Below are 26530 nucleotides of genomic sequence, written 5' to 3'. Positions count from 1 at the left end.
TTTTTCTCTTTCTTTTTAAGAATGAAGTGAGGGTTAAGACAAGTAGAGGTGGGGGGGAGGGAAGTAGAAAGGAATGATCAGAAGATGTAAGATTCCTTCCATGTTAAAAGTAATTTGCTTGTATTTTATACTGAAACCTAGACAAATAGTAATGCCCAATAAAATCTCTAACTAACTTCCTGCAAATAGAGTAGTTCATTTTATCAAATAAAAAGTGATGACTTTGTGTATGAAGCTGGTACCTATAGACCTGCACTACAGGCTTTTGTTTATAAGTAATAAAAACTGACTCCAACTTAAGCAAGAAAGAATTTATTGGAAAGGTTGGGAATAGCTCACAGAATCAAAGGAAAATCTGGAGAATCTGGAAAGGACGGGGATCAGATCTGCTCCTGGGCCCCAGGCAGGAAGAACGTAATGAAGAGTCTCTAAGCTTCTTTAGGGTTCTCTCTGCAGAATGAAGTGTTCCCACTATTAGCAGTGTTAGCTTCCCTCTTCTCAAGAGTCACACCCCTAGAGGGAGAGACTAATTGTTCCAGCTTGAGTCACATGTTTGCCTTTGGCTAAGGGACAGTAGCCAAGGCTACTCTTTGACAGTCTCACCAAGACCAAAGGGAAACCAGAAAGGGAAATGTAAACTGGCACTGAAATTACGACAGATGTCCCTACAATAGCCTTCCTGAAAAGAGCTGTGCTTTAGTTACATTCAGTTTTCTCCGAGGACCACAATCCCTGCAGTGCCTTTCTTTTGATTAACTGCATGCTTTTGAGAGCTGCCTGATTGGGGATAGAGGTGTGACTGTAGAATAATTTTTTTTTCCTCTCTATCAATCTACTTGTGAAAATCATCTACTTGCAAATAAATCTAAAACCCCATCCAAATCAGTTGCTCTTCTAATTACTAAGATTTATCAGCTGTAGTATTTTACAAGGCTTTTCATCAAAATACCCCCAATGGCAGAGAAAGAAACAGTAGAGATTTGAGTGGATGAGCAAAGATGCCCATCAGAAGCTAAAACTTTCTCCAGAGTGCCATGTTTTAGCTTAAACTTTTGTGCAAATTTTACATTACTTGCTTTATGTCCATATTTTCTTCTCCCCAAACCTTTATAACATTGATATTCCTTGGAGAAAAGCCTGTTAATAGTGTGGTTTCTAGTACTTCCTGGCACATTGACAGGTATCCCAAGTATATATGCACAGATGCACAGAAATAAGGGAACTCATATGATTTTCCTTGCTATCGTGTGGGGCTTCAATTCTTCTAATGTGTTAGACCACAGTTCTCTCTAACAAAGATTAATGATGCTTGATGTGTAATCATTTACACCCACTGACATTGCCTGGATATTTATAATCAGAATTCTCAAGCTGTGAGTGCCTTGAGACAGAATCTAGTCTTTTACAGGCGAGGGAGCTCAGGCTTATAGGGGTGAAGTGACTGTCAGGTTCACACATATAGGAAGTGGCAGAACCAGAACTGATTGCACCTGGATCAATCAATGTTTGATTTTGGTCCAGTACTCTTTCTACGATAGCATTCAAAGCTACGTAAGATTCTCTTAGCACATTCTACTCACAAACAATGTCTAAAATGGTAATAGTTTCAATCAAGTATTTGTATTCATCTGCTTGGGCAGCCATAACAAAATGCCACAGGCTGGGTGACTTAAACAACAGAAAATCAGTTCTGGAGGCTAGAAGCCCAAGATCAAGGTGCTGTAAGGGCTGGATTTTGGTGAGGCCTCTCTTCCTGATTTGCAGAGAACTGCCTTCTCACCGTGTCCACACGTGGCCTCTCGTCTGTGTGCACACACATAGAAAGAGGACATATCTCTGGTATCTCTTCTTCTTATGACACCAGTCCTATTAAATTAGGGCCCCACACTTTTGACCTCACTTAACATTCATTACCTCCCTAGTGGTCTTATCTCCAAATACAATCACATTGGAGGTTAAGGCTTAACATATGAAGGAATCTTGGTGAGCACAATTCAGTCCATAACAGTTTCTTTCCTTCCTTCCTTCCTTCCTTCCTTCCTTCCTTTTCTTTCTTTCTCTCTCTCTCCCCCCTCCCTCCCTCCCTCTGTCTCTTTCTTTCTTTCTTTTTCTTTCTCTTTCTTCCTTCCTTTCTCTCTTCCTTCCTCCCTTCCTTCCTTCCTTGCCTCCCTCCATCTTTCTTTCTTCCCCTTTCTTTCTCTCTTTCTTTCTTTCTCTACCCATTTATCTCAATTTCTGGCTCTTGATTTAAGTTTTTTGATGAATTTACAAAAAAAAAAAAAAAAAAAAAAATAAAAGGTGGAAAGGACAAAGAAAGGGATAAGGACATTTTTTTTTTTTTTTTAATAAATTTATTTATTTATTTATTTATGGCTGTGTTGGGTTTTTTTTTTTGTTTCTGTGCGAGGGCTCTCTCTAGTTGTGGCGAGCGGGGTACACTCTTCATCGCTGTGCGCGGGCCTCTCACTGTCACGGCCTCTCCCGTTGCAGAGCACAGGCTCCAGACGCGCAGGCTCAGTAGTTGCGGCTCACGGGCCCAGTTGCTCCGCGGCATGTGGGATCTTCCCAGACCAGGGCTCGAACCCGTGTCCCCTGCATTGGCAGGCGGATTCTCAACCACTGCGCCACCAGGGAAGCCCGATAAGGACATTTTAAGGCCCGATTATTATATTTTGACACTTATGAAGAGATTTTTAAAAATCAGATAATTAGCTATTAATCATGCAAAACAGCTAGAGACCAGGGTTGAGATACAGGACAAGTGAAATTTGGAAGGGAGAAGAAAGTATGGAATATGAGATACTGATTCACAATCCTGGAATGTGGGTGTAGGTTGAGTGTCACTGGAGTTGGAGAAGGGGCAGTCACCTGGGCACAAGAGTACACTTAATGCCTGAGAAAAGGGTTACTTGGTAGGTAAAGAAAAGGGTAAACTGTCAGACACCAGTTTTCCTTCTGTTAACTTCCAGTGCCTCTGTTTCTTCATCTGTAAAATGGGTATTACATACTACCTCCCAGAGATAATTCTTTTGAATTAAACCTATATGGAAGTAAGTCATTTTCCTAACTACCCAATAATTTGCAAACCTGCCTCTCTCCCCAGATGGAGACCTTGCTCTATACCCCAGGTGCCAGTCATATGGTGGCATCTGTAAATGGCACCTGCTAGGGTTATGCAGTGGCCAGCGTGTGTCCATACTGAAGCCCTTCTCTTCCCTCACTGGGTCCTCCCAACAATTCAAATCATGCCTGTTTAGTCCTGCCAAGTGTCAGAACCGAGCCACTCACTGCCTGGTCACACACTTCCTACTGGCTGCTCCCTTGGTAATACAAATCCTGGTTGAAGACTTTAAATTGCGCCTGGTAAGGGCTTGATTGTTCTCAGATAAAAGACCAGTCTCCCGCTCAGCCCTTGGGGAAGGCGGTGACAACTTCATCACAGTTTGGAACCCCAGAAGGAATAACTGAACAGAGTAAATCTGAAAAGAAGGCACTGGTGCTGCTTTCTGGCACATGCTCACATGGTCACATGCGAATATACTGCTTTTTTTTTTTTTCCCAATTTTGATGACTTATTTATTTACTTAAAGATTGTTCTATAGCCATGTTCTTTTTTTTTTTTTTTTTCCCCCGAATACACTGCTTTTATCAGAGCTGATATTTTCATTCAGGAGCATTTTTAGTTTCTACTCAGAATTGCTTAGAATTTATAAACTTTAAACAGCTTTTCCTTACAGACTTTATAAATTTCTTTTATGCCATACGTGCAACAGCAGGAAAGTGTAAACTTGTCTTCTTTGGATCTGTAGGCTTTCTGCTAATGCCTTGGCAACGGGGTTCACACGTCTTCTCAAAAATCTCTGCCTGGTTGCACCTGTGAATGCCTCGCTCACTTCAGAGGGAGGAGGTTCATGGATGTCCTGGTTTTAGATGGGAACTACGTCTTCAAGGCTGATGCTGGGAAAATGCTCCTTCCTCTGAAGGAGTCCTTTTTTTTTACCTCTACAGTTTTTTAAATTTTATTTATTTATTTATTTATTTATGGCTGTGTTGGGTCTTCGTTTCTGTGCGAGGGCTTTCTCTAGTTGCGGCAAGTGGGGGCCACTCTTCATCGCGGTGCACGGGCCTCTCACTATCGCGGCCTCTCTGGCTGCGGAGCACAGGCTCCAGACGCGCAGGCTCAGCAATTGTGGCTCATGGGCCCAGTTGCTCCGCGGCATGTGGGATCTTCCCAGACCAGGGCTCGAACCCGTGTCCTCTGCATTGGCAGGCAGATTCTCAACCACTGCGCCACCAGGGAAGCCCCTATAGTTTTTTGTTTTTGTTTTTGTTTTTTACTAGATCCCATCATCAAAAAATGCTCTGAAAAAAAAAAAAATGCTCTGGTATTGAGGCTATAGCCCAAAGTTCTCCTTTTTTAAAACAGTTATTCATATATATGTGTGTGTGTGTGTGTGTGTAAGGGGTGAAGGTTGGATGGGGGGGGGTCTGTTGACATTTAACTGTTTCATGCCTTTTATATATAGGTTATATAGAATTCACCAGCCCTGAGAAACTGAATAATAATAATGATTTTTGTTAAGTTCTAGTTTGCCAGGGGTCATGGTTCAGTTATGTCATTCATCACTTGGTTAATTAGATATTTTGCTCTTAGCTAAATTTGTTTAAACAAATATGTACCCAAATGAAATAATTACTGTCTTTACAAGTCAGCCAGAAACTTGATGTTTTTGCATCATATAATTGTGCAGTGAGTGCTAAAAATTGGATTTTTGCCAGATTATCAGTCTGAAACCTCAGGGAATGGTAAAAGTGTCCAAAAGCACAGTTTTATGAGAATAAACTTTCTGGAACTGCTGTCATTCCAGTAATAATAATGGCTCATCTTAACATTTTGATTGAGGAACATTAGTAGCACTATCTCTGAGCCCTAGGTTTGCCTGTATTCTGGATAGTATCTGGTTTTGACAGGGAATAACTGTTATGATGGATTCCCCTATCTTTTTTTCTCTCTAAGGCAAAATATTGTTTCTAATATTCTCTGTAAGCTTTCACGAAACACTGTTTTTAGGAATCCAGTATAAAGGGTTTGATTTAATAGCCATTATTCAACGTTCAAGACAGTAAGTGACAGTTGCCTTTAGAGTGATCCCAATCTATCTTAGTTTCCAGAAAATACTTAATATAGTCCTTCCTTCCCCCCCTTCACTCCCCACAACACAAACCCTCACAAGCTCCCCGACCCAGCGTTGGATCATTGTTATTCAGGCTAATAGTACTCATTTCTGCTTTAGAACTTATCAACCACTTTTTTCTTTTTTAAGAAATCACAAGTGCCACTGAAAATAATACTGTCTAAATAGACAAAATATAGTCCATGTATCCTATGAAAAGTAGCTCATGATAATTATTCATTTGGAAATGGAATGGAATTCCAAAATAAGATCTCTGTGTTACAGACTATGTGTATTCTTTTTAATTAAAAAAAAATTTAAAGGTTACTTTCCATTTACAGGTATTAAAAAATATCGGTTATATTCCCCGAGTTGTATAATACATCCTTGAACCTATCTTACTGCTCAGTCATAAAGAAGTTCAAAATTTTGCCATTTGCAGCAACATGGGTGGACTTGGAGGGCATTACAGTGTAATAAGTCAGACAGAGAAAGATAAATACTGTATGATATCACTTATATGTGGAATCTAAAAAATACAACAAACTAGTGACTATAACAAAAAAGAATCAGACTCAGAAATAGAGAACACACTCGTGGTTACCAGTGGGAGTGGGGGGAAGGGCAGTATAAGGGTGGGAGAGTGGGAGGTACAGACTTTTGAGTGTAAGACAGGCTATGTGTATTTTTAATTATAACTGATACCAACAGATTATTTTACAAAGATTACTTCCTTCGAATGTTGTATAAGCTTATCAGCAATGTTTATAGATACTTGTTTCTAAACAAGCATCAGCATTTAGCCTCAGTCTTTACATTTTGCCCATCTGACTGGTGAAAAAACTGTATCTCATTGTTTTGATTTTCACTTTCCTGACTACTAGTGAGGTTGAGCATGTTTTTTATATATTTGTTTGCCTTTACGTTTCCTCTTCTGTTTATGACCTGTTCATATACTTTGCTCATTTTAAAAAATTCAGTTCTTTTTTTTGTCTGAAGATCAGTGTGTAGGGTTTCTTTGTATAGTAGGGATATTATCTCTATTTTGTCAGCTATATTACTCATATTTTCTCCCAGACCATCATTCTTCTTTCAACTTGGTTTATGCTGTCTTTTGCCTTACAGAAAATTTTAACCTTTAGTCAAATCAGCCAATCTTTTATGTATAAAGTATAAGCATGTATGTATATATACATACACTAAAATATATTTTAGTGTGTTTATATATGTGTGTGTTTATGTAATATATTGTATATATGCATATATATAGTGTGTATATATAAGACATGTATTATCTCTGTGGTAAAGATATACCTATCACTATGGAACATAGTGACCTATGTTTCAGTTTTCTATGTTACTTAGAAGTTGTCTATGGAACTCCTATAAATTAATCAATTAACCTGATTTAATATTATTTCCAACAGTTAAAGTTAACTGAAGATCTTGGAGATTCTATTTAAAATGACACACTACAGATCATAATTAACGCTGACATAAAAAAATCCATCAGAATTTATATACGGTTTATCCTTGAACAGTGGGGGTCCCGCTTACATGAGGATTTTCTCAGTAAATAATACAGTGCTACATGGTTGGTAGTTGGTTGAATCCACCGATGTGGAACTGTGGAACCAGAAAGCCAGTGATGAGACTTGAGCATCGTCGGATTTTGGTTTCCTTGGTGGGTCCTGGAACCAATCCCCTTTGGAGAGTGAGGGATGACTATAGTTCTAAATTGTTGAACATATAATTTTACATTTTTCCTAATTTTAACATTATGTGGGAGTAAACTTATCTGATCGATAACCTAGTATAAGAAGTTCGGGAAGTTCAGATTAACTAGTCTCTTTATGAGAAGACAAATCCAGGAAATAAATTTACAGATTAAAAAAAAAAAAAATCCAAACTGTCAAACAAGGATAATTCCTCCAAGGATTTTGGATTCTTGTATAAAAATGATTACGACCTAGCAGTTTCTGTGAGAAAGTGACTTTTTTTTCCTTAAAAAGCTAGTACATAGTTCAGTTTCTTTATTTTCTGGGAAATCTAGTAATATCAGATTTATGCAAGCACTTTTTAGCCTCTATAAACCAATCTGAATAAGGCTCCTTTTACTTAAGGGATTTTGTAATTTAAGTCAGGTGTTGGCCAACTTTTTATGTAAATGACCAGATAGTATATATTTTAGACTTTGTGGGCCTTGTGGTCTCGTTGCAACTACTCAACTCTGCCAGATACAATTCATAAATGAATGGACATGGCTATCTTCCAATAAAACTTTAAAAAAAAAAAAAAAAAAAAAAAAAAAAAGGTGGTAGGGCTTCCCTGGTGGCGCCGTGGTTGGGAATCTGCCTGCCAATGCAGGGGACAGGGGTTCGAGCCCTGGTCTGGGAAGATCCCACATGCCGCGGAGCAACTGGGCCCGTGAGCCACAACTACTGAGCCTGCGTGTCTGGAGCCTGTGCTCCGCAACAAGAGAGGCCGCAATAGTGAGAGGCCCGCGCACCGCGATGAAGAGTGGCCCCCGCTCGCCGCAACTAGAGAGAGCCCTCGCACAGAGGCGAAGACCCAACATAGCCAAAAAAAAAAAAAAAAAAAATGGTGGTAGGCTTCCAGTTTATGATCCAGCATGTAAGGAGTTTGGAAGTATCTGTTGTAACAACAAGGGAAAGCTAGACAAACTGAAAAATCAACAACTCTTCTTAGATCCATAAAGGAAGTGAGGTCAGAGGGCAAACTGCTGCTCTCCAAATTGGAGAGACAGACAGGGGAATACAGAGAATTGCAACTTATTGGAGCAGAAACCTCCACAGGAGCCAGTGCTGCGGTAGGAAAACCTGAACTATATTGATGAATTGCTGGAAGCTCAGAGTGGACAGGTCTGCGAATTTAAAACTCTGGGGGTCCCAGTCATCGGGAGCCTCCCCCTTTTTGTGAGTTTTACCTCCAGGAACTCAACCAGGTGCTCAACTGAACACTGGAGAAAAATTCCCTCATGCTTCTGGCAATAGGAGGGGGAAAGGGACCATTTTGAAATATGCAAGAGCAGTCTGTTCTTCTTAACAAGACGGGCTCTCAAGAGAAACTATTTTACCAGAGCCTCAACTGTTGGGGTTTTATCAGAGCCTAACCGACCTAGGGAAAGACAAGTACCCAACTCCAGCCCACTCTAGCCTTTCATGTGGGGGAAGGGAAATACAGTTGGCCCTCTGCATTTACTGGTTCCACATCCATGGATTCAACAAACTGCGGATAGAAAATATTCGAAAAAAAAAAATCCAGAAAGTTCAAAAAAGCAAACCTTGACCCTTTGCTGCACTCCAGCAACTATTTACATTGCATTTACAACTATTTACATAACATTTACATTGTATTAGGTATTATAATAATCTAGAGATGACAAAGTATATGGGAGAATGTGCTTAGGTTATATATAAATCCTATACCATTTTATATAAGGGATTGAGCATCTGAGGACTTTGGTATCCACGGGGGTCCTGGAACCAATCCCCTGTGGATACCGAGGGATGACTGTACCCAACTCTAGCCCACTCTAGCACCCCAAAAATGAAATACTTAGGTATAAATCTAACAAAATATATATAAGATCTCTATGAGTAAAACTACAAAACACTGATGAAAGAAATCAAAGAGGAACTAAATAAATGGAGAGATATATTCCATGTTCATGTATAGGAAGACTCAATACTGTTAAGATGTTTTTCTTCACAACTTGACCTATAGATTCAATGCAATCCCAATCAAAATCCCAGCAAGTCAATTTTTGGATATCAAAAAATACATCCAAATATGTATTTGATCATTCTAAGGTTTATATGGAGAGGCAAAAGACCCAGAATAACCACCTAAATATTAAAGGAGAAGAACAATATTGAAGGACTGACACTGCCCAACTTTACAGCTTACTATAAAGGCACACTAATCAAGACAGTGTGGTAGTCATGAAAGAATAGACAAATAGATCAATAGAACAAGATAGAGAACCCAGAAATAAATCCATATAGTCGACTGATCTCTGACACAGGAGGAAAGGCAATACAGTGAAGAAAAGATAGTCTTTTTATCAAATGGTGCTGAAATAACAGGACATCCACATGCAAAATTTGAATACAGAAACAGACTTCACACCCTTCGCAAAAATTAACTCAAAGCATATCACAAACCTAAATGTAAAACAGAAAGCTATGAATAACACATAGGAGAACACATAGTTGGCCTTGGGTATGGCAATTACTTTTTAGATACAACACGAACATGTGATCCATAAAAGAAATAATTTGTAAGCTGGACTTCATAATATTAAAAACTTCTGCTCTGCAAAAGATAGTGTCAAGAGAATAAGGAGACAAGCCACAGACTGGTGGAAAATATTTACAAAAGACTCATCTGCTAAAGGACTGTTATTCAAAACATACAAAGAACACTAAACACTCAACAACAAGAAAACGAACAACCTGATTTTAAAATGGGCCAAAGACCTTAACAGACACCTTACTAAGTAAGATATACAGATGGCAAATAAACATATGAAAAGATGCATCATGTAGCATCAGGGAAATGCAAACTAAAGCAACAAGATGCCACTACACACCTATTAGAATGGCCAAAATCTGGAACACTGACAACGCCAAATGCTAGCAAGAATGTGGAACAACAGGATGTGAAAACAACCTAAATGTCCATTGACAGATGGATAAAGAAGATGTGGTACATATACACAATGGAATACTACTCAGCTATAAAAAAGAATGAAATAATGCCATTTGCAGCAACATGGATGGACTCAGAGTTTATCACACTAAGTGAAGTAAGTCAGTCAGAGAAAGACATATACCATATGATATCACTTATATGTGGAGCCTAAAATATGATACAAATGAACTTATTTATGAAACAGAAACAGACTCACAGACATAGAAAGCAAATTTATGGTTACCAAAGGGGAAAGTGGGTGGGAGAGGGATAAATTAGGAGTTTGGGATTATCAGATACAAACTACTATGTATAAAATAGATAAACAAGGTCCTACTGTATAGCACAGGGAACTCTATTCAGTATTCTGTAATAAACCAAAAGAAAAGAATATGAAAAAGAATATATATATATACACATATATATGTCAAATTGAATTACATTGCTGTACACCAGAAACTAACACAACATTGTAAATCCACTATACTTCAATGAAAAAAGAAAAAAAGGAATTGGAGCAGCAGGAACGTTCAATCTTAATGGCGGGAATGCACATGGTACAGCCACTTTGAAAGACAGTTTGGTAGCTTCTTCCAAAGCTAAACATACTCTTACCACACGATCCAGTAATTGTGCTCTTTGGTATTTACCCAAAGGAACTGAAAACTATGTCCACACAGAAACTTGCACACAGGCTTTTATGGCAGCTCTATTCATAATTGCCAAAACCTGAGGCAAATAAGATGTCTTTTAGTAGGTGAACAGATAAATTGTGGTACATCTAGACAACGAAATATTAGCATTGAAAAGAAATGAGCTATCAAGCCATGAAAAACATGGAGGAACCTTAAATGCATATTGCTGAGTGAAATAAGTCCATCTGGAAAAGCTGCATACTGTATGATTCTAACTATACAGCAATTCTGGAAAAAGCAAAACTATAGAGACAGTAATAAGATCTGTGATTGTGAGGAATGGGGAGTGGGGGGAGTGTGGGAAGGATATACAGGTGAAGCACAGAGGAGTTTTAGGGCAGTGAAAATACTCTGTATGATACCATAATGATGGGTACAGGTCATTATTCATTTGCCCAAACCCATAGAACATACAATACGAAGAATGAACTGTAATGTAGCCTATAATCCTTGGATGATAATGCACGTTCATCAATTGTAACAAATGTACCAGTCTCGTGGGGTGTTGTAACGGAGGAGGCTATGCATGTGGGGATGCAGGAGGTAGATGGGAAATCTTTGTACCTTCCTCCCAATTTCGCTGTGAACCTAAAACTGCTCTAAAAATAGCCTAGATATAAAGACAAAATACAATAATGTCCTGTGGGATTTAAAACATATGTGTAAGTAAGTACCTTGCAACAATTGCATAAAAGGCAGTAGGGGGTAAGTGGGTCTGTGTTAGTCCGGGTCCTCTAAAAGCAGATGCCCAGACTGGAGTAGCCATGCAGGAGATGCGTTAGGTCAAGGCCTGTGAGGGGACATAGGGAGGGAGCTGGGGAAGGACAAGAGAGCTGTCAGGTCAAACCGTACATTCCATGTGCTTCTCACATGTGCAGGTGACACATTTACCAAGATTGACTGCAGGTTGGGGCATAAAATATGTCAAATAATGGAAATCGTTCATATATGTTTTCTGCACACTGCAATTAAGCTAGAAATTGATAACAAAGAAAAATCTCCCAAATGGCTGGACATTAAGCAATGCATTTCTGAAAAACGCATGTTCAAAAACATCATATTGGAAATAAAATATTTGTAATTGAGGGATAATGAAATATTACATATCTGGAATGCCAGAAGGAATGGAGTTTGTTGGGGTTTTTTTTACCTTTTATGCAGACAATTTCAAACACATTAAAGTGTAATGGGACCCCTTGGTACTCTCTGTTCTATTTTGCTGTGAACCTAAAACTGCTCTAAAAAATAAAGTCTGTTTTTAAAAAATAAATAAACAGGGAATGGGACAGATTTGGTCTGTGGCCATGGTCTGTTGACCCTTGGTCTAAATTTTTAATATCCTACAAAGGATGGAGGAACATACAAAACTACACCAAAATACAGACAGTGGGAAACTCCACAGGACAATCTGGTTTCTTCGTATATAAATTGGAAAGGAAAACAAAGAGAAGGAGGTGGGATGAATAGACTGAAAGAGACCTAAGAGGTATATCAATCAGTTGCAAAGTGTGGCTCTCACATGGATCCTGATTCAAACTGCAAAATATAAAAATTTAAAAAACTTCAGGATTATATAAACAACTGAAAATTTGAACACTGATTTGATATTTAATGACATTCAGGAAATATTGCTAACTTTGTAGGTATGATAATGTACTGTGGTTATATATTAAAAAAGAGCTCATCATTTGAGGTATGATGAAATTTTATGATGTGTAGGATTTGTTTAAAAGTATTATGAGGGGGCTTCCCTGGTGGCGCAGTGGTTGAGAATCTGCCTGCCAATGCAGGGGACACGGGTTCGAGCCCTGGTCTGGGAAGATCCCACATGCCGCGGAGCAACTAGGCCCGTGAGCCACAACTACTGAGCCTGCGCGTCTGGAGCCTGTGCTCCGCAACAAGAGAGGCCGCGATAAAGAGAGGCCCGCGCACCGCGATGAAGAGTGGCCCCCACTTGCCACAACTAGAGAAAGCCTTCGCCCAGAAACGAAGACCCAGCACAGCCATAAATAAATTTAAAAAAATATATATATATTATGAGGGATTTAGCTCTGTATTTGGGGGAAGTGAATGGGGATATAGGTTTGTTCATGAATCAGTCACTGTTTAAGCTGGGTGATGATACATGGAAGTTCATCATGCTTTAACATATTTGAAATCGTTCACATTAAAGTTAAAGCAAACAAACTCCACTACATTTCCCAGCCATATTTGCCTCTTCATCACCTGCAATTTCCTTACATTTTTTTCAGTTTATTATATACTTAAAGTGCACTTTTTTCAAACTAACTACACATATCTAATCTAGTTAGCTGTGGGATTAAATTTAGACAACACAACCCATCTTTTATAAAAATGCATTGCCACATTCTTACATCTGAAGTGTTGTACAGCTTGCAAAATCCACCCTGTCATGCTGGTTTGCACTCTCCATAACATGTTTTAGCTGAGTATTCAGCGTTGCTTCTAAATGTTCTGCAATTGAACAGGTTTAATTTTTAATTTATCAGTTGATTTATCATATAAATCCTATGTACTAGATCCGTAACTGCTCGAAGGATAACTTTCCAGTAGCTGTATAGATCATTTTCTCTTTTGCTCTATAAATGATATGCCACCAAATGTGGTGATATTAAAGTTTTCTCTTGAATGACCAAGAAATTGTTCTGATAACTGTATGTCTTTTTCTTTTCTTTGTTTAATTTTAAGAACCTTATTGACAAATTCAGCATGCTGTGTTTCCAAGTATTTTTTTGAAGGTTTTGAAATTTCATTTGCAAAGATATCATTACAAATATTTTTTAAAAGTTCAAGGTCTCATTTTTGGAGCTTACATATTTGACAAAAATATATTTTAAGATAATCTTCTTTTTAAATTCTTATGTCTAGTTCTATTCTTGCAATGTGGCTTGATGGAAATCAAAGTTTACCCTTTGAGCCAACATTTTTTCCTTAATATTGTCATTCTTTATGCTTCAAGATCCAGCAGTTGAACCTGGACCAGGCCTAGGTATTTTTTACTTAAAGAGGCTTTTACCTTTTAATGAGAAAATGACGCATTTTAGGGGCTATTTGTATTAGCTCAACCACAAGGTTACAACTGCCAATAATGAAAACTGTAGTAAATGATAATGTCCTTTCTAAAAAAAAAAAATACTGAAATTTTGTCTCATTTTTTTTCTGTAGTAGATTAAATTACTGAGCTCTTACTACCAAGCAGACATTGTGCTAAACACTTCACATACACTATTGCCCTAATTCTTACAACAATCAAATGAGGACTGGAATAGCATCACCTCCATGGTGCCACTGCCACACTACAGATAAGGATACAGGGAAGGGAGTAAGTAGATGAGCTAGCCGAAAGGATCTTCCTTAGAGCCCAGCCTCTTACACATTATCCTGAATTGTTCATCTCTAATAGTTTTCTGTAAAACTGAGATGGTTCTACCTGGCCTAGACAGATCATATGTTTAGTTGTGAAGATTAAGTAAAACTTAAAACATTTTTGTAAACTGAAAAGAAATCAAATACTGTTCCCATAATGTTTGGGACGTAACATCTTTCTGAGGCTGTGCAACTCTTTCTGCATTTTTCTGTACATGGTAGAATTTGAGGAGTTTAGATATGCTTAAGTCCAAAATTTGTATTCTGAACCCTTAAAGTTCCTGAAAGTGCCACATTTACCGCTTTTGGGGCGGGGAGAATGACAAATAAGAAATCATTTAGAAAAGAAAGAAGTTCAGAAACTTCTTTGGATTGAATGTACATATATATCTCTCTATATATAATAGGACATGCAGTGCAGTTTTCCTGTTGTCCCAGAATTGTGGCTGAAAACAAAAGGCAATGAATCTATCTCCTTCTAAGCGCAGGGATGCAGCCTGAAATGGGAGTAACCACAGGGCACCTTCATTCTTAGCCCACTGAAAGGTGTCAAAGGAGAGAAATGGGCCCCCATCTCTTCCCACCTCCTCTTAGGAGACTGAACATCCCTTAAGCCAGGAGACCTGCTAACCTACCTCTGGCTTTCTAGGAGGAAACAAACAAACAAACAACAGGAAAGATGCCAGGATCTGCATACTGGGGGTGGTGGTAGAGACTGTCAGATGGAGATGGTTTGCTTAAGTTTTCAATTCAAAGAAGTAGAAAAGTTGCAGTCTGCATGTGCCTTCACACCTGGGTTGGCCATGGGATTGAGATGAGATTGATGCCTCTAATCGTGGCAGAAGAGGCAAACAGTGGGAAAAAAAGGTGAGGATAGCAGAGAAATGTGGCAGGGTGTCAGCTGGGGGTGCCGGGGTGCCCTGTGGAATATGTAGCCAAATTTCAAAGGGACGCTGGTGCCCAGGGAGCTTCCTTAGCAGGGCATCCTGGAGTCCCATAAGCAACAGCAATGGCCAGTGAGGAAGAAGACTGCAGCCTTTTCTGGTCATGGCCTTTCCCCGCCTCCTCTTCTCTGCCCATCACCAGAGGAGCAGGTGCAGACGAGACCGAGGGAGGTCAAAGAGTGTGAAGGGGGTGCCTGTTGCCCAGCCCTCACTTCCTCGGGCTGAGCTGCCAAAGGGAGGAAAATTTTGAGACGAACATGAGATTCAAGTTTTAAAATAGGGGGCTTCCCTGGTGGTGCAGTGGTTGAGAATCCGCCTGCCAATGCAGGGGACACGGATTCGAGCCCTGGTCTGGGAGGATCCCACATGCCACGGAGCAACTGGGCCCGTGAGCCACAACTACTGAGCCTGTGCGTCTGGAGCCTGTGCTCCGCAACAAGAGAGGCCGCGATAGTGAGAGGCCTGCGCACCGCGATGAAGAGTGGCCCCCACTCGCCGCAACTAGAGAAAGCCCTCACACAGAAACGAAGACCCAACACAGCCAAAAATGAATAAATAAATAAATAAATAAATAAATAAATAAATTTATGGGAAAAAAAAAAAGAAACCATCCAACAGAGCTGGGTGGTTTATTTCTAAAAAAAAAAAAAAAAAAAGTTTTAAAATAAAGTGAAGTGAGTCTTAGAAATGAAAAGGAGACTAGTTGAAAAAGTGACAATGATTGAAACATTAAGGCATGGAACCAAGGTGTTAACAGATGTTTCCCAGTGGAAAAAGGGGGCCTGAAAAAACAAGGATTAGGTAGGTATCACAAAAAAATGCAACTGTGTGATTTCATATATAGGTTATGTATATGTATATATAATAAAATATATAATATATAACACGTAATAATATTATATATACAGACCCACATATTTAGGAAGGTGAGAAGTACTATAAATAGAGCCACGAAATTTATGAGGAGCCGTGAGATTTACAAGGAGGGAGAGAGAACTTCAGGTTAGGGAATCAGAGAAGTTATATTGAGGAGGTGGCATATAGGATGAACCTTGAGAAACGGGTCGGGATTTGGGCAATACCTAGTTGGGAAACAGGAATTCGGGAGAAGGGAAGATCTTGTGCAAAAGGGGCAAAAATGGTACAGAACTGCTGCAGGGAAGTACAGAACTGGCCTGGAGGACCACTTTGTAGTCCCGATTGGCTGTGTGAAGGGGATGATACCGCAGTATGGACAGTTTACATCAAATAGAGGTGGTGACTGAGGTCAATCGTGCTGGTAGTTAATAATCGCTGAATGAACGAATGAATGAATTGAAGAATGAAGTGACTGGAGCGCCAGGCGATGTAGCCGCTCTTTTATGAACTAAGCAATGAACAGCCTGTAAGGATACCGACTAGAGAGGAACGACGTGGGCAGAAAGCACTGTGTTTCAGGAACATTACTAAATATCCTCATTGCCACTCTTGGAAGAATTAGCCTCAGCTAGAAGATGTGACCGAAGTACAGACCTCTCTACGGGGCACGCTTCCGCCTCTGAAGGCACTTCCTTCTGGCGACCCTGGTTGACCTCCAGCATCAACACATGCTGAGGGCTACTTTCTACCCCTAGGTTCCTTCTGGCATTTGTAATTTCCAATCCACTTGGGCCACTTTTGCTCTTTGGAAGCCGTTTCTGGGGGGGCTATGAGAAGAGACAGACCGTTTAAGATGCCCAGAATCCGAGGGACGCGGGTTCCCCGGAATCGCCCATTCTAACCAAGAAGACGCGCGCCTGACTGACGTCCTGCTCCGAGTGTTGCCGGCGTCTGCTCCTCGCCCTCCACGCGACGAGGGGGCGCGCTCGGTCTCCGGCCCAGCTAGTTCGCAGCCGCACGCCGTCCCTCCCCGCGCCGGGCTAGGCCACATCCTCGGACCCAGAGGCCGCGTCAGAGTTCCACGTCGACCAATTAGAACTGTCCATGTACTAGGGGGGGGCGGGGCTGCCGAGGCAAGAGGAAGATGGCGGCGGGGGCGAGGTGAGGTGTTGGCAGTAGAAAGGGGTTTGGGTGCGGGGGGTGGGGTAACGCGGAGAGATGGCCCGTGCCGGCTGCAGGGCCGGATGAGAAGCGGTCGCGCCGCGGGTGTAGGAGAGAGGAGGGCGCCCGGGCGCCACGAGAGTATGACGGGGCTGTACGAGCTGGTGTGGCGGGTGCTGCACGCTCTGCTCTGCCTGCACCGCACGCTCACCTCCTGGCTCCGTGTTCGGTTCGGCACCTGGAACTGGATCTGGCGGCGCTGCTGTCGGGCCGCCTCCGCCGCGGTCCTAGCGCCGCTCGGCTTCACGCTCCCCAAGCTCCTGGCTGTCGGCAGGAACGGCAGGAACCGCCGTCACCACCGGCATCCGCGCGGGGGGCCGACCCCGGCCGCCGCCCACCCGCGTCTACGCTGGCGCGCGGACGGCCGTTCCCTGGAGAAGCTGCCTGTGCACATGGGCCTGGTGATCACCGAGGAGGAGCAGGAGCCCAGCTTCTCGGACATCGCAAGCCTCGTGGTGTGGTGTATGGCCGTGGGCATTTCTTACATTAGCGTCTACGACCACCAAGGTGAGACCGGGAGCGGGTAGGGGGGCCGGGGCGTCTCCGGCCGCGGGTACCGCGCATCTGGTAGGTGGACCCGGGGCGCGTCGCTCGGCACAGCCATCCCGGCTCCGCGAGTTACCTCGTCCGGAGGCCCTTAAGTGCAAATTATGGTGCTGGCGCTTTCGAGGAAGGGAGATAGGCTTAATTGGACGCCTACTAAGTTCCTGAATTCGATTCAGTTGCCTTCTACATATTTAAAAATATTTCTTATTCGTTATAATGTCCCACTGAGGTGGATGATGTTTCTGTACCCTTGTTTCACAAATGAGGGAGCTGAGATAACAACATTCATTGATTTGTTCGAAGTTAGAGAGGTAGTAATAGGAGGATTGAAATTTTAGCCAGTCTGTGCTTTTCCACAGATTTACCTTTTTGTTACACCGCAGTGGTTCCTCAGAGAGGCTCAAGGCACTGTTCTTAAGTCACAGCAGGTTGTGGAGGATTTATGCATAAGCTAAGTGGTTGGGGGCAGGTGGCATTTGAAGTGGGTTTATGAAGAGTACGTGAGAGACTGGATAGACAGAAAGGAAAGTGGTCACCGTCTGTCTTCGGAGGTCTGAGATGTTGTGCGATCCTTGATCCTCAGGGGCCAACACAATACTTGTCCTCCCATAAGTTTTGATTGAGGAAATTTTCACTGTAGGGAATTTTTGTAGGTACAAGACTTCAGCATTGCTCGGGTAGCTACAAACCTAAAGCGCAGTGCTAGGCATATTCCTTGGATTTTTACATTTAATTTCATGGATTCTCAGGCTTGTGGGGTGGAGGGTAGACACACTCACATGAGTGGCATGGGTAGCAACAAATGTTGGGAGTTAGTAACTGCTGTGAGAAGGGGGAAGAGAAATTCTCATTGGAGAAACTTGAGAAGTGCCTCCAGAGATGGCGTTTAAGCCGGATGTTGAAGAATGAATAGGAGATAAGGTTGGGGAAGGCTCTAAATGTCATGTTTGGGTTTCAGTCAAATCCTGAAAGCAATGGTATTTCCTTAAAGGTAAGAATGATTTAGGAGTATTGGTATGACGGAAAGAAAACTAGTGTTTTAGGCTCTGTTCAGTACCTTAAATTACTGGTATGCTCACAGAAGCTACAACTTGATTTTTAATCTTTAAGTCTTTGTTAGACAGGCAGGTTTAAGTGTGACATTTTGTCAGAAAGGTTAAGTGGAGGTCAGACAGCACCTCTTGCAGGCTATTAGAGTAATCTTTGGTTGACTGATTGCCTTCCTTGCAGCCAGCAAGGAATATGGTGACTTATAGCCTGTCATCATCAAATGATAACTTACCCTGAAAGATAAAGTTTAATATACTCAGGGGCTGACATTTTATGGAGCTTGCCAGAACAATAGAAATCACAAGACTGTTATAAGGTGATGCATTCTTTGCTTAAGCAATGCAACAGAAATGTTGGGGGAAAAAAAGTAAGTGAAGCAGAAACGGAAATTAATTAAAGCTGTTGAGCAATGTGGTGAATTCACTTTGAGTCACTTATATTCAGGGGATTCTTTTAAAGCAAGTACCTTTACCTTCTAGTAGAGAAGGAAAATGAATAGCTGAATAGTTTAAATTGGTGGCTGCCTACGAATGCAGATTATAATATTGCCACACTTCCTTGTTCTGGCAATTCCTGTTCTTAAATTGCTGATGTGATTCAGAAATAGCCTGTGTCATATTCGCTAAAAGAAAAATGATTGGTAATGAAAAGGAAGAAGTCAAGCTAAGCAAAAGGAGTTTTACGGAGCATTTTCAGTGCATGGACTCGAGCATTTTGTGTCTACTGTAAAAGCAATTTCAATTATTTTTTAAGGGATAAAGGTTAATTTCATTGTTTGAAATAAGAGACTTTCAATTTACTCATCCTTGGTTTTGACTGATTGATTCATTCATTTAACAGGTGACAGATTGGGTGTGTGTTAAGTACCAGATACTGTTCTAGGCATGAGAGTGCCCCAGTGAAAAAAACAGACAAAAATTCCTACTCTCATGGAACTTACATTTTAGTGGAAGTCTGACAAATATCATAAATGAGTAAAATGTATTAGATCATAAAAGCAAAGAGGAAAAATAAAGCAGGGGACGGGGAGAGGAATGTTGAAAGTCAGTGGTGGAGTAGGGGGTGCAGTTTTAAATAGAGTGGCCAAAGAAAGCCTCCGTGACTTTTGAGTAGACCTGAAAGAGGTGAGCGATCAAGCCATGTGGATATGTGAGAAAAATTATTCCTTTTTCAGGGGAACTGTAAATACTTAAGCTATATTCGGTTTTCCCAAACTTTCACTTAAACCTATTTCTATGTAAATATTTAACTGATTTTAAAAATCCTATTGACATACTCTTAAACGTCAATTTATTGAGTACCTACTGGGATACAAAGAAGTACAAGAAATTGTCTCTCTTAAAGAGTTAATACTCAAGTTAGGGATAGTTACTAAAAATTAATGCAAGCTAATATATAAATGCTAGTGAATGGAAGAGACTTTAAGGAGAAAAAAAGAGAAAAATCCCTGAGGAGCGAGGTAACCTCCATATGTCCATAGGAGGTGACATCTGAGATGGGCCTTGCAAAAACAGGTAGAATTTGGATTAGCATAATCAGTACAGTGTTCTTTGTGTGTGCGTGTGTGTGACAGAGAGAAAGGGAGAGAGAATGGGGAATTCCCCACTGGCAGCATTCCCATTAGAGTAGATTAAACAACAGCATCGAGCAGTGTGTTGGGATCAGTAAATATAATAGGTAAGTTTATGTAATGAAAGGTTGAGAAATGAGGTAGGATGAAGGCTTGGCCACCTGTTCTGGTTATCTGTAGCTTTGTAGTCTACTCCAAAGCATAGTGTTTTAAAACAATTTATGAGTTGACTCGGTTCAGGTGGACAGTTCTTCCTTGGGGTTGGTTCTACTCATCAGGTTACAGTCGGGTAGTAGCTGGGACATAAAGGTTTCTTATCATACATTTAGTGCCTGGTTTGTGATGGCCGGAATAGATGAGGACAGGTTGGTCATCTGTCTTCACATGGCTAGCTTAAGTTTCCTCATTTAATAGTGGCCTAGGAGTAGTCATACTTCTTTTCTAGGTGTTCCCAAAGAATTAGCCAAAGGCCAAAGCTGCAAGACTTCTCATGACCTAGCTTAGGAAATCATACAGTGTTACTTCTGCTGTATTCTCTTGGTCTGAGAAGTCACAGGTCTGCCCCAAATCACGAAAATGGAGAGGAAGACTTCACCTCTCGATGAGAAAATGGCTTATGCAGCAGGAGTCGGGGCTGGGCTGGTGGCAGCCATCTTGGAGATGAGCTGCTGTACCACGTTGCCTTTTCCCCTGTCTCGTACCCCTTAACCTCCCAAATTTGTATTTAAATCAGTGTTCATTCTAATTATAGTTGGATTTAGATTATATTTAATTCTTAGACTAAAAAAAAAATCCACTGATATTTACCTTGGTTTGACTCTGCCAACAGACTGATCTTTTCATTTTCATCTACCTGCACTCTTTCTTGATTATAATCAAGAATTTCTGCAAGTAATAATTCCATCTGTTAGAAATTGGAGTTGTTTTCTCAGGTATTTCTTGAGCTCAGAATTCTAGAAGGGAGATTTGGCTATTTTGTCTACATTATTATAATTTAAGAAATGACCATAGTTGGGCTGGTACAAAAATTGGAGTTTGGGGCTTTTGGTGCTGTAGCCTTAGGGGTGTTATGCTTGCCTGGGTTCACTTGAAGTACACCTAGATCCAAGTTACCTAGAGATACATTATTACCTTCAGTGACGGAACCTGTTCATGTTGCTCAGCTGTATTGGTGCCATGCTGAGAACCTTGCTGTAGGGCAGTAGTTTTCAAAACATGGTCTGTGGACCATCTGTGCGTGAGTCATTGGGGGTGTTTATAAAAAATACAGATTCAGCACAGTTATTGATCAGACCAAATTAGGGGAGTGGGACCTGAGCATCTCTATTTTTATTAAGCTACTTATATGATACATTTGCACATTGAAGTTTGACCCTAACACAAATGAAAGGATACCCTACTAGTATTACATCAAATTATTCATTCATCCTTCATGTTCCTTTTCATAAGTGAAGATAATCTTGGGTGGGTCTTAATATTAATTATTACTTAATATTACTTTTTTTCTTTCTATTTTATTTTATTTTTTAATTAATTTTTATTGGAGTATAGTTGATTTATAATGTTGTGTTAGTTTCTGCTCTACAGCAAAGGGAATCTGTTATACATATACATATATCCCCTCTTTTTCAGATTCTTTTCTCATATAAGTCATTACAGAGTACTGAGTAGAGTACAGTAATATGTCCTTATTATTTATTTTATATATAGTAGTGTGTATATGTCAATCCCAATCTCCTAATTTATCCCTCCTCCACCCTTCCCCCTGGTAACCATAAGTTTGTTTTCTACATCTGTGACTTTATTTCTGTTTTGTAAATAAGTTCATTTGTACCATTTTTGTAGATTCCACATATACGCAATATCATATGATATTTGTCTTTCTCTGTCTGACTGACTTCACTCAGTATGACAATATCTAGGTCCACCCATGTTGCTGCAAATGGCATTATTTCATTCTTTTTTAATAGCTGAGCAATATTCCATTGTATATATGTACTGTATCTTCTTTATCCATTCCTCTGTCCATGGACATTTAGGTTGCTTCCATGTCTTGGCTATTGTAAGTAGTGCTGCAGTTAATTATTACTGAATATTACTGTAAATTGGAGTGATCCAGAATAAGGCATTGCCTTCTATGTGAGAATTCAGCAACAAAACCAATCTTTTGTGTTGCTCTTTTTAGTGTTATTTCCTTAGTTGTAAATCTATACTAGGTATCGTAGCAAATGGTTTTTGGATTCAGATTTCTTACACTAGAATTAAAAAGATCTGCCCTGTGTACTCCCAGCCTTCTCAACATATTTCTCACTATTTTATATGCCTTTTGTTGCATCCATAATTAGGTTACTTGATGCTCCCTCCTTCTGGAGTGTCCTCTTCTTCTCTTCTTGGCAAATGGCTATCTAGCTTTCAAAAGGCTATCATTAAAAAAAAAAAAAAAAAAAAAAAAGGCTATCATTGATCCTTTTAAGTCTATCCAAACTATCACCTCTTAGGTAGTCTCTCTCGGCTATTCCATTCCTAATCTTGCTCTGTCCTTGAATCTCCTTAAATATGTACATCTTTAAAGGTACTTCCATTCTCCATTTTGTGAAGTAGTAGTTGTATGTATATGTGCCCGAACTTTCTTACTAGATTGTAAGCTTTGCAGATGCTAGCTGTCCTTCTCATTGTTTTTTTTTTTTAATTTTTTTATTATTTATTTATTTATTTATTTATGGCTGTGTTGGGTCTTTGTTTCTGTGCGAGGGCTTTCTCTAGTTGTGGCAAGCGGGGGCCACTCTTCATCGCGGTGCGCGGGCCTCTCACTATCGCGGCCTCTCTTGTTGCGGAGCACAGGCTCCAGACGTGCAGGCTCAGTAGTTGTGGCTCACGGGCCCAGTTGCTCCACGGCATGTGGGATCCTCCCAGACCAGGGCTCGAACCTGTGTCCCCTGCATTGGCAGGCAGACTCTCAACCACTGCGCCACCAGGGAAGCCCCTGTCCTTCTCATTGTTGCTTCACCTACAGATTGTAGCTTGGTGTTTGCATGTAATGAGTAGGTCAGTATATATTCCTTGAATTGGAAGAAGGGGCTGCATTTCTTGTAGATAAGAATGATGAACTGAGTTGTAATTTGTTTCCCAACACCAGTACCCAGAAGCCTTAATTAAAATAGTGGGGGGAAATGAACATAGTTAGCCCTAGTTTACTTATTTGGCACACTGACACAGATGCTGTTGGGAAATATAATTTTATCAAGTATTGTTCTCCTTACGCTGAAATACAGAGTTACCAGAAGTGTTGAAAGTCTAAATATAAATGTGATTAGATTTGATATACAGACAATACAAACTAGAGTACTTGTCTTCCCTCATGTGGAAACTCATGTAAGGGAACATTCTATTTCTAATCTTCACCTTTGTATAGTACATTTCAAAAATAATACAGAATTTCATATTTATCTTAACATCCTGGGATGTCCTCTTCCCTTTTTCTACCAAAGGGCTAGCTATCTGTCAAAAGCTATCAGTAGATCCTTGTACATCATTCTCACTATTACCTGCTAAGTAGCCTCTCTTGACTGTTCCATCCCCAGTTTTGCTTTGTCTTTGAAAAGCTCTATCCTGCTTTTGAACTGACCTCATTCTCTGAGTACCTTTCTATTTAACTGTACTGGATTTATGTATGAAAATAAACCTTTCCTTAATAGTAATAATTACTCTATGTTGCACTCTTACTATGCACTAGATGCTATGCAAAGAAGTGAATTAAATCCTTAGCACTTTTAGCAGTCAAGAAACTGAGACTTAGAAAACCAAGAACCCATATATAGGAAGGGGCAGATCTAGAATTTGAATCAGATTTTATTCCAGAGCTTTTGTACTTAAGCATTATGCTGTACTGACTTCCACTGAGAAGAGAATGTAACCACAGTACAGTCATGTTTACTCTTCCTGATTATGTTGTGTCATCTTAAAGTCTTGGTAAAGTGGGTACTTATCTAGAGGTAGTAGAAATAATCTGTAAAAGATATTTAAAGGTAAATAGAATTTTCTTCATACTACTAATATAAACATTCATCCTTTGAGTTGTAGGACACACTTGACTTTTTTAATCAACTAAATTTAATTTTATGGAGCTCCTGCTCTGTATTGAACTGTTTCCTTGTCAGGTGAGCAGAGTCTGGGAAGACATTCTCATTTTAAAAATGTGCAGCCAGAGGCTGAGAAAGCCCACTTGGCTAGTTTATTTTACACATCTCTCCTGCTAAAGAACTCGGACTTAAAATTTAGCCAGCGCTCGTTCCCGTATGCTGTGCCACCATCACACATATCTTTCTTGGTACAACATGCTCATTCCAGTATAATTGTTGTTCTATGAGGTATCCTGGGGCTCGCGCTCTCTCTCTCTCTTTTTTTTTTTAATTTATGTATTTTATTTATTTATTTTTGGCTGCATTGGGTCTTCATTGCTTTGTGTGGGCTTTCTCTGGTTGCGGTGAGCGGGGGCTACTCTTCCGTTGCGTTGCGCGGGCTTCTCATTGTGGTGGCTTCTCTTGTTACGGAGCACAGGCTCTAGGCACGCGGGCTTCATTAGCTGTGGCTCATGGACTCTAGAGCGCAGGCTCAGTAGTTGTGGCGCACGGGCTTAGTTGCTCTGCGGCATGTGGGATCTTCCCGGACCAGGGCTCGAACCCGTGTCCCTTCCATTGGCAGGTGGATTCTTAATCACTGCATCACCAGGGAAGCCCTCCTGGGGCTCTCTCTTGAAATAAAATTGTTTAATGGCTTATAAGATTTATTTTGTTATGACTACTTCCGTCGTGTAAAATTTTATTGGTAGATTTTTTTTAAAAATTATTGTTCCATAAGTATATGTTTTTTTCTCTGAAGGTTGCCTCTTAATAGTGTTATAATTGGATTGTTAGAGAATTAAATGAGGGTAACCACCAGATAACTTACTTAGGTGTCTTGTTTAAAAGAAGAAAGGTAGACTATTTCGAAGGATGGGCGTTTGTTTGCAAAAAAGTATTACTTTAGTTCCTTAGCTGGTGAGATGCTTTGTAACCAGAGAGATTGGTTCAGTGTTTATCTCGCTTTTCTTCCCTTCCTTTCCCTTGTCCTTATAAACACTTGCTGTTAGATATTTCTTTAAAAATCTGTTTCTATAGAAGGGAAGGAATAATCACAGTAAAAGTTCAAATTTCAGATCTAAAAGAAATATTAAATGTATTTTGAAAGTCTCATTTTCTAGAATTGATTATTCAGTTCACGTAAATTTTAGAAGAAGCAGTATTTAAGGGATACAGATAAGATTTGCTGATTGAATACTTGTTTAATTAAACTCTTACTTGGTTCCCTTAATTCGAAAAAACTATTACATCATGGCATTATTACCCAGTTAATGTGTACATAGTTGATTGTTAGGGTAGACTGAATATTGAAACTTATAAATAACTCTAAAATGTAATTTTAACTATTAAAGACCCCAATAAGGTCTTTATATCCCGAACAGTATATAACCTGATTGGTGGATAAGACATACTTAATTCTACTCTCTTTGAAATATTTTCTCTCCTGGCTTCCATGACATCATGTTTGGTTGGATTTCTTCCTATCTTGCTGACTGTTCCTTCTGAGCCTTATGTCTGGCTTGTTTTCTCCACTTCTAAAAGTTGAGATGTCCTAGAATTTTGTGCTGTATGTGTGCCCTTGTCTTTCTGATGTTCACCCTATCTCTTAGATCAGGGGTCAGAAAACTTTTTCTTAAAGGGCCAGCTAGTAAATATTTTAGACTTAGTGGGCTGTATGGTCCCTGTCACAAATACTCAACTTTGCCAGTATAGTCAGAAAGTGGCCATAAACGAATGGTGTGACTGTGTTCCAGTAGCAGTAGTTTGCTGACTCCTGTCCCAGATGGTTTTTCCAGTCCTTTGGCTTTAACTGTCACATGTATGCTCACACTCAGGTTTGAATCTCCAGTCCTTATCTCTCCTATAATTCCAGGCTCCTGTATCTCACCCTACCTAACATCTCCACTTTGATTTCTTTAGGCATCTCAAATGCTTAACATGTCCAAAACAGTACTCTTGAATTTCCCCCCCAAACCTGTCTTGCTCAGCCTTTTTCCCATCTCAGAAAATACTACTACCTTCCAACCAACTGCTCAAGCTAAAAATTTAGATGTGAGTCTTCTACATCATGTTCTACCTCTAATCTTGATCTTCTAGAATATATCCCAAATTTGCCACTTGTTTTGGTTCTTCATTGTAGCCATCCAAGTTTGAGTTTTCATTATTTTTCACCTGGATTGCTGTAGTAGCCTCTTAATTTATCTTCAGTTCTGTTCTGACCCCTGTATAGTCCATTCTTCACCCACCAGCA

At 40.2% G+C, this 26530-nt stretch overlaps 1 protein-coding gene across 1 annotated transcript in view; it reads left to right on the top strand.

Annotated features, from left to right (window-relative positions):
- Window positions 1–16917: 16917 nt before the first annotated feature.
- Window positions 16918–26530, top strand: part of NUS1 (NUS1 dehydrodolichyl diphosphate synthase subunit) — a 29125-nt gene continuing 19512 nt past the window's right edge. The window contains exon 1 of the mRNA XM_036871635.1: window positions 16918–17502. Within this exon, the coding sequence (XP_036727530.1) occupies window positions 17019–17502 (484 nt within the window). The 5' untranslated portion in view covers window positions 16918–17018. The remainder of the gene's footprint in view (window positions 17503–26530) is intronic.

Source organism: Balaenoptera musculus, chromosome 12 (genome assembly GCF_009873245.2).
Source record: "Balaenoptera musculus isolate JJ_BM4_2016_0621 chromosome 12, mBalMus1.pri.v3, whole genome shotgun sequence".
NCBI classification, from domain to species: domain Eukaryota; kingdom Metazoa; phylum Chordata; class Mammalia; order Artiodactyla; family Balaenopteridae; genus Balaenoptera; species Balaenoptera musculus.
Note: the sequence above shows the minus strand (reverse complement) of the source record. Positions and strands in the feature narration are given on the sequence as shown.